This window comes from Excalfactoria chinensis, chromosome 1, assembly GCF_039878825.1.
Source record: "Excalfactoria chinensis isolate bCotChi1 chromosome 1, bCotChi1.hap2, whole genome shotgun sequence".
Classification (NCBI taxonomy): Eukaryota; Metazoa; Chordata; class Aves; order Galliformes; family Phasianidae; genus Excalfactoria; species Excalfactoria chinensis.
This window is the reverse complement of record NC_092825.1, coordinates 20,729,882-20,743,231: the sequence shown is the minus strand read 5'-3', so window position 1 is coordinate 20,743,231 and position 13,350 is coordinate 20,729,882. Positions and strand designations below refer to the sequence as shown.

Sequence of the window (13,350 nt, the reverse complement as noted above, 5' to 3'; positions counted from 1 at the left end):
CTGATCTGTTTGTATAACTGTCCAAGCTCAGTCAAATTATATTATTTTATAGCATTTGCATCTGAGAATGATCATTAACGGCCCAGTAGCATACACAGAAGCAGCTCCATTCAGCTTGCTAAAGAAGAAAACACTAGAATGGAGCACTTCAATACAAACTCACAAACATATTTATCATCAGAGACAGAAATCAGGCACAAGTTAAAAGCACTAAGAAACCAGAAAAATATATATATGTATATCTTACTGATAAACTGAGTTTTTATTCTCCGGGGCTCTGCTTAGGCCTTTTCATTTGAAGAACAAATATTGTTTTTTTCTAATTTCCTTCTTACTCTCATAGAAACATTCAAGGATTCAGAAGGATACTTCAATACATATCTAATAAGGCACGAAGTGAAATATTCAGCATTTTGGAAGTAAATAAATCCTGAAATCAGGCTCTACTTGAATCATGCTTCTATTAAACTCTACGCTAAGGTCACATTGGTTTGCACTCTGTTTTGATCCATCCGTCTGAGCTCCCAGTCTTCTGCTTTTCACTGTCAATGCTTTTGAAACTACGGGCTGAGAACTAGCACTGCACTTTGTACACTGATGCTTCACAGATGAAATAAAAGAAAAAAGGAATAAAGACTGCTTTACACTGCTTCTCTTCACAAACGTATCTACCAGCTTTAGTGCAACTCCAGAAAATGCCTGTGACAAGCGCATGATTTGGAGCTCTTGCCAGCAGCCTCCCCAGGCTGGTGAAAAATTCATTTTCCATCACTGTTTAATTCTACTTGTAGTAGAGGAGCCTTGCTACCCTTTTCTAGCTTCATATTCTATATAAAAAGTGAAGTTATGTTCTCATTTATCTGGGGTTTGTCACTGTAAATGTGTTACTGTTAGTGATTTGAAGAGCCATGATGAAATCCAGCTCTTCTCGATTTTCAGTTTCTTCTCACAATGAATTCTGTGTTTTCTCCTCCAGCCTCACTGATTATTTTCCTTTATATCTGAATGGTGGTACTGGAAATTATCCCAGTAAGCAGTCAGCTCCAGCAGCAGGCAAAGTGGGCATGCCCTGGGGCAACAGACAGCTTGGTTTTCCTATATCAGAAGCGGGATGTGGTGTCTGTTCATGGGCTTCTGCTTATACAGCTTTCCCTACTGCTGCCAAGGGGCTGAGAGAAAAAGCAAGTAGCAGCAGCGCCAGGACTAACGTCAACAGAAGCAGAATGCCACTTCTGTTTCCACCTCTTCCCACACCTTCAATTTGCAGAACATCCAACCCTTCATCCTTCCCTTCCCATCTCTCAGCATATCCCTATCAAGGAACTGTCCTGAGTGCAGGGGGATAAGTCTAGGCAGACAACTGCTTGAGATGAAGGGTGTGTTGGACACAGTGGGAAGAAAGGTATTAGAAGTACAGAAACAGGCTGCCATAGGAGATAGAGACACCTTACACAGTCCTCCGAAAACTGAGGCCCCCTCCCCATCCATAATAATGTCTTCTAGGCTCTCTCTCACCTGTAAAATTTCCTGATAAATCTCTGCCAAGCCTCCTAGTTCCCTTTGTCACCAACCAAAAGAGCAACACAGCTGCTGCCAAGTTAGTCTGGTTTGGCTGTAACAGAAAGATGAAACCATGGAATAAAAGATCTCCAATTCCATAGGCAGCTTCCTCCAGCTTCTTTACTGTTTGCCCATAATTTGCTAATATCATCTTGTCTAATTCAGTATCCTCCTCTGTCGTCTCAAACTACATCTCAAGCTCAAGAACTACATCAAGAACTACTATAAGCTCAAGAACTACATCTGCCTCTATGCTCTTAGGCCTACAGTTTGCCAAAGTCTCATAATTATGCTTGCCAGCATAATGAAAAACAGTGTGACTCAGCACAAGAACCAGATACATGTTAGAGTTCTATCAGCTGCATCCTTTTAAATCACGGAGCTTTGTAGAATAGCAGAACAACAGCATCAGTAAATCCCACCCACATTCTTACACTGAGCAATTCAGAGCATCTCACAATCCTCTACTTCCTACGGATGCATATTCTTTTTTTCCATAAAGGACCATATGAAATTTATACACACAGCAACCCTTATATAGAATAGCCCATAAACCATCTTTCTTCCTATTTCTGTATTGAGCCTGAAATCCTCTAAATCAGTTTAAAACTCAGAGCAGGTCCCAACCTTACCACTTTTCCTACAAATTCTACAGTTGTTCTCACACTGACTCCATTTACTTCCTTTTCACAATTTCCACCTTGACTAATTTATTGCTAACTTTTAGGGAATGTATGAAACACCTTCTGATTGGTTTTATAATCTTCACCTTTACCTGCAGCCCTTAGTATGCAAATCAACAAGGAACTGATCATGAACCACCCCTGACATGTTCTGTCTGCTGTATACAGAAATAGATGCAAACAACATCTATGTCGTTACATCTATCAGCTTGGAGGTGTGCCCTCCATGACAAAGCCCAGCAACTCACACAGGACCAAGAGCCACCAGAAAACACTCCAACAGGTCATCAGATGAACAGAGAATGTTGCATTCCCACTTGTGGCCTTGCTTTGTGGCATTAATCTGTAGGTATTTTATGTACTCATTGCTTTTAGATGTCCCTCACCTACCACGTACAAATGCAAAGCCCAAGCCCTGGAGAAGAAACACACGGCAGGGAGAGAGTCAAGTGAATTTTACGTATTGCCACATCTCCTTGAGTTCTGCAAAACTCGTCTGAATATGCTACTATAGCAGGCTGCTGGCTTATTTGTCATGGACATTTCGTCTGACTACACAGCTTGGAAAGGCTACTAAATAAGATCTCTTCCTCCCCAAGCCCTAGAAGAGGCACATAATATGCGCTTATAATTTTGCCTATCAGAGGACTGTATCTGTGGTGCGAATGGAACAGAAGCGACCATCCCAACTCACTTTAAGATGTTTTCTCAGATACTGTAACAACTGCAATTTTAAAATTGATTTTCACAGGGCACACTATGGTGCCAGTAAAACCCCAACTCACTGTCTGGAAAGGTATCTACAAAAGATTCCAAATGACATTTTAACAGAGAGAAAAGTGTCTGAAGTCAGCATGTAGGTCAAACAAATCAACAAAAAAACACACCTAATTTTCTTCCTCTACGCCACTCAGCTACAGATGGCATGATGTTTTCCCCTGCAAGTCGGTTTGCTGACCGCCTCCCTCAAAAATTAATTGGAAGAAGTGGATCCTATAATTTAAAATGAAATAGGCTCAGCAGGTGAGTAAGCTTTGTCAAGACTGATTACTGAGTATTGATTTTCCACCAATGGTACAAGTTACACTCCACAAAGCCACCGCCACGTTAACCTAGAATACATAAGATCACCCTGGGCTAATGTCTTTCAAGAGGTTTGTATTTCCAGAGTATAAAACACTTCAGTCTCCAACTCCTTCACACATACATTCAACAGCATTTTCTGGACAGCGTTCACACTCCGTATTTACTTCACCATAAATAAATAATGTGAATATTGTAATTTTTGAGAAGGAATTTAAGGTAACAATGCAGTATAAACCCAGCACTAGAATAAACCAGTGCTAACTTAAACTGTAAAAACCATACAAACTATTGGTTCTGCCACGATATGAAGGAAAGAGATGTCACATGAAGCAAAGCAGAGCAGCTTACTGTGGCCTGGAAGCTTCTGCTTGGTCCGTCTGAAGCTTTTCACCCCCCTCCACTTCCATGGTGCAGTAGACAATCCGATTGGGAGCGACTGACTTCAAACCTTGCACTTCCATGATAACAATCTGGAGGAAAGAAAGCAAATAGTTCATCTTTCACACTTCAGAAAACATTAGACAACATGGCTATTGTGGCAGTAAGCTCCATACGGGAAAGAAAACCAAACAAAAGCAAAAAAAAACCAACCAAACCCACAACCCACTGTCTGAATTCTTCAAAGACAGAGAAAAGTTCTAATGTTGCCTTCTTTTTCCATCTTCAGCAACATACACAAGGAAGGGAGATTTTTGCTCCACTTTTACTCTGGCAAAAACTCACTCCTATTGTAACTTCAGTGCTAGTAGCTGAATTTGAGAGCAATTTTGCTCCCTTGAATCTCACCTCTATTATGACAGAGAAAATCACTCTCAGCTGCTGTATTTTTTTTCTGCTACCCCTTTTCCTTCTCCCAACTCACTACCTGCAGTCAGGTGCAGTGTGCATATGGGGACACAAGGGGAGGAGATGGGAGAAAAGCCACCAATACCAGGCGTGAAACTTCCTCACTGGGGACATTCCGGATAGGAAATCCCATATTTTTTCAGCTCTTCTGAACTACCCAGAAGAGCTAAACACAGTCTAACTTCAACTGCTCTGTATCTTTTAAAAACCTTACAGTTTGTCACAGTGTGAAGCTGCTGAAATTCTTACACTTCAGATGTTTCCATTTCAGAGAAAATCTGAAAAGAAGGTTGCTTGCATTTCCCTGCTTGCTTTGGAAAAGCTGCTTTTCTTTTCAGCCACGTCTGAGCCTACAGAACTGCAAAAAACTTTGTCCATTTGATCAGCAGAGAAGCTGTCCTCAGCTGAACTATAAACAAAAAGAAAAACAAAAACAACCCACCAAACAGTATTACTTTGATCATCTTAAAGGTGACAAAATTAATGACTACTTTTGGTCTCACTAGAGGCAATTGATTTCCTAGGTCAGCAAGCAACTACTAAAACGTCTGACTATCAAACCATTTGCAACTTGTCAGTTCACTTCAATTAAGGTGAGTCAAGGCAAATTTCACTCTTTGCTGAAAAATCCTTTGTGCTTTAAAAGTCCCCAAATCTTAGTAATTGTTAGATGTCTGGCAAAGCGGCTGTGAGGTGACAGTCTGATCATTTAGAACATTTTTACATTACCCATAAATTATCACCGCTGCCTATTATGCTTCATAAATAATAACAGCAGTTCAGGGACAATGATGCAATTATCTCTGCTCTTCTCCATCTTTAGTGGTTCAGGAATTCGAACAGTTATAAAAGTGATCAATGATCACTGCCAGACTGCACTAGAGATCCCTTTGGCTGATGCTGCCTCTATGGTCCTTCCATGCATCAAACATATATTGAATGCAGACTTCACGTTTGTTCATTGTTTTATGTTGATCCTTATTTTCCTTAAGTTTAATTGCACAGCACATTCATCTTTGCTAGTACTTCTGGATTCTAGGAATGGAGGAGAGCTCTGCATTTCATTAGAAAGGAAACTGTCAGTAGCTGATTAACTACCTCATTAGCTAATGAACAGCTTTCTAAATTTTGCTTGTGTATTCCTTCAACTCCACCCAACAGCTGAAGAACATAAGCAATTAAATCTTCTGATATTTTATTTATGATATGAATTTCTGCAGATAAGCTCTTTGATGAAATACCCAACCTTCAGGAATAGTCACCATGGCTTGCAGTGGCTCCCACCTTTCCGCACAAGGTCCATTCCCACAAGAATGTATAAATGTTGCTTAAATGTTCTGCTGCTCTGTCTTAACAGTGCAATGCAGAGGCAGATGAACACCCCTCATGCTCCCACTGTCTACTGACAGGTTTCTGTACTAATGTTTTCACATTATCAATTTCCTCTTTATTCATGTACCTGTGTTGCAGCTCTCAGTGAGGATTTGGCTGGTGACTACCTACTGAAATACAAAATTTTGCATATATCACATTTTTTTCCCCCCAGAAATAATGTCTTCTGTCTCCAAGGAAATGCAGTCAGGTTTTGATATTTGCCCATTGTGATCTGCATAAAAGAGAACAGATCTCCCATGTTTCAGCCTAAATGAATCTCAGCTCAACTCCTGTGCCCTTATTACCTGCATGATTTCAGTTCCCAAGAATAGGACATTTATACATACTTTACATGCAACGAACTTGACTTACATGGTTAACAACATGATTAAAATGAAAATTTCCCCTATTGAAACCTGCTATCTGTAGAATGACACTAATTCCTTGCTGCCTTGCCCACAGTGGACTGGAGGTCACAAGTTCTGGAGCACCTTGGTACATTGGAAGAAACAACAAAAACCCCTGAAGTTCAGCAAACCTAACAATCTGCATTGCTGGTGTGCAGCACCGTAAACATACCCACACTGCTACAATAACGAGTTCACAGTAAATTACATTTACTGTCATTTTTCATTTTATGATTGTTTCCATCTTTTGGTGCTTTTTTGCCAAATATCCCATCATTTTTACTTACTATTTCTATCTAAAAGCACAGAGAAAGCTCTTCTTTTTTCTATAACCCTTGCCAAGCAAACTTGCTTGAAGATTAAAAAGTATATGTATTTTTGAAAATCTTTTTCATGTTCTTTTTAGGTGCTTCAAAAATACTCCATGTTATTACTGCTGATGGCATCACTCCAAGCTCTGCATTCCACTTGGGAGAGGCACAGCATGCGATGGAGCTGCACAGCATTCAGCACTAAGACTGTTTTACATGCCTGACAAACTAATAATCTGTGGCATATGGAATTATGGACAGATGTTACCACTCTTCAAAAGCTGATGTTTGTCTTCTACGTTATTAGCTAGTAGTATCAAAATGGCAAACAGCAGGATAAGTAATTTATCTTCTGTATTTAAGTGAAGACTTCAATCTTTTTGGACATGTCAATGAAAATTAGATCTCAATTCTGAACCTTACACGAAAAAAGCTATTTGCTTATGGAAATACACTGTTTAAAAAACATACCTACTTTTTGTTCGCTTTAAATGATTTAACAATTGAAATGCTTATTCGTTTATATTATCCATTCTCTTTAACAAACTGAAGCCATTTCAAGCGCATAACACTTAAATGTGGCATCTTCTGACAGACAAATATGCAATATGCACTCTGTAAAGCATTTTGATTCTGTTATTATCAAGAGACAGAGATCAGCATCTCCCGATATTCGCATGTTCAGAACTGGACCTGATCTATGATGCTCTCATCATTACATTTAAGTAACTATTTGTATGTGTAGCTTCCTCTTGAAGTACCTTCAGCTCCATATGGATAGAGATTGCATTTCTGGAGAGCATGCTTCCAGCATAACCTTTGTAAAGATGAGCTAGTCTCTTGAAGAAAATGAAGGAATTTATAAGCATAAGCCTGCTATGACCAACACTAAAAAATATATGTTTTTGGTTTTCTCTGTAAATGCTTTCAGTAAGAAAATGCATCTTACTTGTAAACTTCTGTGAATGAGTATGTGATAGCAAGTATTCCCTTATTTGGTACCTAATGTACCGGAATTCATCTAAAGATACAGCTGTGTGGGAGACTCAACTTCACACATTGCTGCATGGAACCAAATGCAGCTACTGCTGCAAGAGGAAAGTGCATCATGCATTTGCATTCTAAGTCTTAATTATTGGAGACAATTCATAACCTACCACCTTAACATAAAATGATTAGCACAAATTAGCAACAAAGAAAAATATCAAGAAACAGGCATTCTAGATATTCTAGTAATATAAACTGTCAACACATGTTCTGTGAAATATGAGATTACCTCTAATGTGAAGGAGAGGACCACATCAGACTTTGAGAGCTGAACTTCATTTTCATCTCCTATGTCCAAGAACGCGGAATTTTGCGATCGCTTTAACTTCTGCAGCTTAAAATCCGGTCCACCTTTAGACACTGGAAGACTTTCCAAATTTGCCATCAGCAAATTCACTGAAGACCGCAACTCTTCTATGTACATGTTCTCCATTTCTCTTGTTATGAACTTGGGGAATTTTCTTTCCTTGGAAGAAATATTTTAATCATTAGGGAGGAAAAAAGTTGTATCACACTCTAGATCATTTAATTTATTAATTTGTTCTCACTTTTAGATATTGAATAAACATAAAGGTCTGAATTCCTAACTATCTCTGTCACATCAAAACAGCAATGGGAAGGTGAGTCATGTCCAAAAAACACAATAATTTTGACAAGAAGAAATATAACTTGAGATTTCCATCATATTCCACAAACACAGTAGACAAAACACATCAAAAATATAATGGGGCATTTGTAAAAATGAAACCTCTTGCCATCCAGAATCTTTAACCTTAAATCCAGGTTGCACGTGGGAGCCCAAGAATGTAGATTATTGTAAAGGCAGATTATTTTCTAAGTGAGAAACAAACATCCCTCCCCAGTTACTGTCTGTCAAGGTAAGCAACTTGCTCTTAAAACACTACTTTTACTATTAGCCATTACGAGAAATGTCTTAAAATGTTTTATGTCAAAATTTACAGTTGATTTTGTTTTGATAACAAAGATCAGGCAAGCAAACTGTGACCCAAAACACCTGCAACAAATCTCCCAGTCTGGTTCATCATCACTTAACAGAGTCAGTATATGAAAAATTGAAATGGAAAAAAAAAAAAGAAAAGAATAGTTCATAGTTAGAACATAACAAATTAAGGGAAGGTTCAGCATTCTCTAGTCAGAGAATCATAGAATCGTGGAATCATAGAATGGCTCGAGTTGAAAAGGACCACAATGATCATCTGGTTTCAACCCCCCTGCTCTCTGTAGGGTTGCCAACCACCAGACCAGGCTGCCCAGAGCCACATCCATCCTGGCCTTGAATGTCTCCAGGGATGGGGCATCCTCAACCTCCTTGGGCAACCTGTTCCAGTGTGTCACCATCCTCTGTGTGAAAAACTTCCTCCTAATATCTAACCTAAGCCTCCCCTGTTGCAGTTTAAAACCACTTCCCCTTGTCCTGTCACTGTCCAAATAGACATACCTTCTCCTGTTTACATGTGGCCCTCTCAAAAACCAAAACCAAAACCAAACTGTACCTTATCCTGTGAGGACCATTCAAACAACACAATGCCAACAGAGAAGAAGACTTAAGTAGTTAAAGGATCTTTCCTTTTTAAAGATCATTTCTCTACGCCAGTGTAAAAGTTTGGGAAGCTTCTCACAGCCCATTTTCCTGCATATTTTTTTATTACTACGATCTTTTGTAATTTGAGGATGCAGTAACTGAAGACAGGCAGTACCACCAGAGAATACACCGATGCCTTTATTTATGTAGAACTTGAATGCTTCCAGCCACTTCTGTCTCTCATGAAACACAGGTGAGAATCCTCCATAAAGACACTGATCACTATGAATTGCCCCACACCTTTAGTTTTCTGTTTGAAGAGCATGAAATTGTAACAAATAGCTATAGCACATAATATTTAAACTAATTTAGAGACCAAAGAAGAATAGTGTGTGGTTTTAGTTGTTCTCCCTCCCTCTGAAATAAAAACCCAACGGACACACAAGCCTGATGGATCTGTAGTTCTCTGTATTCAGACAGAAAATTAACATGGATTTTCAGCATGCAGTTCTCAGGGAGAAAAGATACTGGGTAATCTGTATAGAATCATGTAAAAGTTTGACTTAGAGAAGGATATCACCAGTTACAAAAGGTAGAAAATCCTATTACATCATACAGACTTTGATTCCAACTGATTTAAATTCAATCACATGAAGAAACAGCTGGACAAACTGATGCACAAATTCCCTGTTAATCTTATGCTACTGTAGATCAACGCTCTTTCTAAGGTTTTTGCATCCTTTAGGTAGGCTAAATGATCTTTTCTGCTAAAATAAACTTACGGCATGTAATTAACAACTTATATCTTAAAATCAGTTGGTAATGTACCATAGGAACCACAAACAAGACCCTAATAAGAGGGAGGACAGTTGGACTGGATGGTCCTGTAGGTCCATTCCAACCTTGTCATTCTATGATTCTATGATTCTTTTTGAGAAAACTGCATGCAGAAATTTTCCTTTAGCTGTGCTGCAATTTTGATACTGCAGTATAATAATTCTCTTCCAGGCAGGTAACCACTGAAAACCATTTTCTTCACTAACAGAGATGTTAGAATACGTAATCCAGTATCTCTTTGTTTTTTAGGTCTTTTTTGACTCATTTTTGAGCTCTGAGAAGAACAGTCATAGCTGCTTTGCAGCATTTGACTGCTTAGGTTTAGGTGATCTTACTAATTCTTACAGCTGTTAGAATTAGGATTGAGCAGCTATGATGAACTCTGATAGTCTCCCCCCCTCAAAAAAAAATATATGTAGATATATATACACAAACATATACAACTTAAGTCATTTTAAAAAAGATATGTGATAATTCTGACTTCTGATTTGGATATACCATGTGAGAATGGAGTTCCTTATTCCGTGCAAAGCTGTGCAACTGGCACGACAATTTTCAAAAGGTGAATAACAACATCTTTCTATAAAGAAAACCACTGACAGAAAGCCACTGGTATGCAGTCTATGTACGTACATTAGCCAGGAAATGAAGATTTATGTAGTTTAAATCATGCTTACAATTTTCAGCTGCATTAAAATTATTTCAAAATTTCTATGCATTTTAATTTTACAGGAAGTTTATGCCTCCAGATTCTTATTTATGAAATTTATATATCTAAATAACCATTTCTTTTTCGTTTCAAATAAACAAGCGAACCTGAAACCTGTCAAATTGTGTAAATAATGTAAATACGATATACTGCACATACAATATTTTTAACTATTGGAGCTACAGGCAAAAAGAACGCAGAACAAGCATAGCATTATCAGACATCTTTGACTACAATCCAAGGCTTCACAGAAGAGTGAAAAGAACAGAAATTAATAGTCTTTCTTTGAAAAAGCCTCTCCTCAGAGTTTAATAGGATATGGCCAGGGACAGTAACAATCTTACCTGTGGTATTTAAGATAGAAGGGCACAATCTTGCCCATAGAAAGAAAATACAAGCTACATGACAGAAAAAAAAAAACCACAAAAAAACCCAGTCTTGGCTTTCTAAAACTTACACCAATCATTTATAAATTTACCCTATTATCACTAATTTGACCTACAAGTTTCACTCATTGTTTTGCTACTTGCAGTGCAGCTTGACTTCAACTGGAAATGTAAACTATAGTGCACATGCTTAAATATTAACATACAACATGTAGTTAAGACATAAACACTATGTTTACACCCTCAGGATAGCACAATGCATTTTGTATATAAGATATAATCTAGTTCAGTTCCAAAACACTCCCTAAAGTGCAGATAATATACCCTTTCTGTCACCAATGGACTTGCTGATGAAGGAACGGTAGGTTTACATGGTATACAACTTTGGAAAACAAGTTTTGCTTTCTCCCTAATCCCGCTGACATATATTCTCCACAGCAGGGAGAAATGGCATCTGCCAGACTGTTATACTGTCAGATGACCTTCTGGTCAGCTTCAGAATGAGAAACTGGAAACACGAACTGTGTATCAGCCCACTCAATCTCACATGAAGGTATGTTTTTGGTACCCGAAAGCAGCCACTTACCCTTGCCATTTGTTCGGCCAGTTGCAGACGTCCATCCAGTTCACGTCTGATCTGGGCTGCTTGTTCATCTGCATTATCCAGCTTGGATACAGAACAAAAATAAATTATGTTAACTGCAAGAAACATGAACTTTATAGTGATCAGTGTAGCTAAAAACAAATTATTTGCACATTTTGTGTCTTAATATTAGTGAAACACTAAGCAAATATATGGCTTCAAGTCTTACCAAGGTGAAGGAAATGTAATAGCCACCCACTATCCACAGCAGTTGTGAACTCTGAAGGGTAGCTAGTATTCCCTTGACTTTTATACACTTAAGCTGAAAAGAAGTAGCTTTCCTTGTGAAAACAGCAGTTGACAGCATTTCTTCATGAAGCAGAAAACCGGACTGATAGAACAGCTTAGAAAATGTTTGGAAGGAAAATCACTTTTTGGTGCCATGACATCCACTGGGATCAGGTGTAGTGAAAGAAAACTGTGCAGCTATACCTTCTAAGTATATGATTTCATTCACAGAACTCTTCTCTACTAATACTGGCCAACTGCCCAGATCATGGCATAGCCAGTTTTTGAGCTTTCAGTTTTGTCAGATGGAGGAAACAGTCATGACTAAATCTCTGGCGTAAGTCAGGAATGTAGAGCGGAAGGACACAACTCTTCCCCACAACAGAATCTCTGGTCTCAACAGAAAAGACTTTCCCAAGTCATTTTTCACTAGTTTAATTGCTAGGTGTCGGTGAAGTGTGGCTTCACCGTAATGGATGGGCCTGCACAGCTGAGCTGGCTGAGAAGCAGAAGTATCTGCAAAATGCAAGGCACAACTTGCCCTCTTACAGAACACGTGCCCACCATAGACAGATTCCTAACAGGGGTTCTCTCTTTCTAGGGCAAACTGCAGGCACCATGCCAGTGCTGATACATCCCAGCACATTTGGTATGCATCTAAGATCTAAGGATGTCACTTGCTCTTCACTGAAAAACAATCTTAAATTGATTAGTGAAGGAAACTGGCAAAAACTGGTTCTCTAATTAAATAAGATCTTCACCTAATGAACTCATAATGTATTTCCTAAATGATTCATTCCATTAAACTAAGCTTTTTAAAATAAGACCACTATTCAGTGCATCAGGCCAAATACATAATACCATCCTCTTTGCAACTCTCCTCTGCTAAATTCAGTAGATCTCACTGAACCAAGGCATTGCTAAAAAATAAGTACTTCTTTCAGAAATTAAATTATGAATTTGATTACATTTGAGTAATCAAAAGTACACAATCACCTACAGGTTCCTTGCAGCATTATGTAGAATGATGACCTGGATCCATTTAGCAATGCAATAAAATGTTTCCCACTGCTAAGATGGAAGCAATAAAGTGCAATCTGTCATCTAAGCAATCTGACATCTCACAAGACCCTTACTTGTTTTTAAAATTGAGCCTTCCTGAAATGTTTATACCCTTGAATAATGTTTTGTTCATTTATGTGTGTAATGACATTTTGCAAGGAATGGAAAGAAGCTGGAGAGCTGAAATACTGAAGAACACTGCCTTACTTATAGAAAGAACCAAATAAGAACAAGTAGCAGGCCATTCACACTTGCCCTAATAAATGAAATTTTCAGCATTAGTATTCTTGCAGTATGTAAAATGAATAGACAAGGAGAAAAACAGCACCATTTTTTCACACCCCAGGCAAGATTATTTTACTTGCCTTATCCTAAAACTTCTATAATTCCTCATTTGTGATCAAACCCAAACCCAAGACATCTGTACAATACATAGTTATGACAACCACCATAGTAATTCTCACACTGAGAATAAAAATCTACAAAAGCATATGATTAGATAGAAATAAATAAGAATGTAACATCTCAGAACAGCAATTCTCATTATCACAACTTTATTATTTTCTTTAAAAAGTCACTAGCTAGTAAACTCTTAAAATTCAAGTATAAGTTTAAAAAGCAATAATCA

The 13,350-nt window shown here is 38.3% G+C and overlaps 1 protein-coding gene across 3 annotated transcripts in view; it reads right to left on the bottom strand.

The window, feature by feature from the left end:
• Positions 1–13,350, bottom strand: part of CADPS2 (calcium dependent secretion activator 2) — a 283,917-nt gene that overhangs the window by 157,934 nt on the left and 112,633 nt on the right. For all 3 annotated transcript variants that reach the window (XM_072335394.1, XM_072335402.1, XM_072335413.1), the window contains exons 4-6: positions 11,376–11,456; positions 7,544–7,780; positions 3,678–3,799 (exon numbers count right to left, since the gene is read on the bottom strand). In XM_072335394.1, coding sequence (XP_072191495.1) covers positions 3,678–3,799; positions 7,544–7,780; positions 11,376–11,456 — 440 coding nt within the window. The remainder of the gene's footprint in view (positions 1–3,677; positions 3,800–7,543; positions 7,781–11,375; positions 11,457–13,350) is intronic.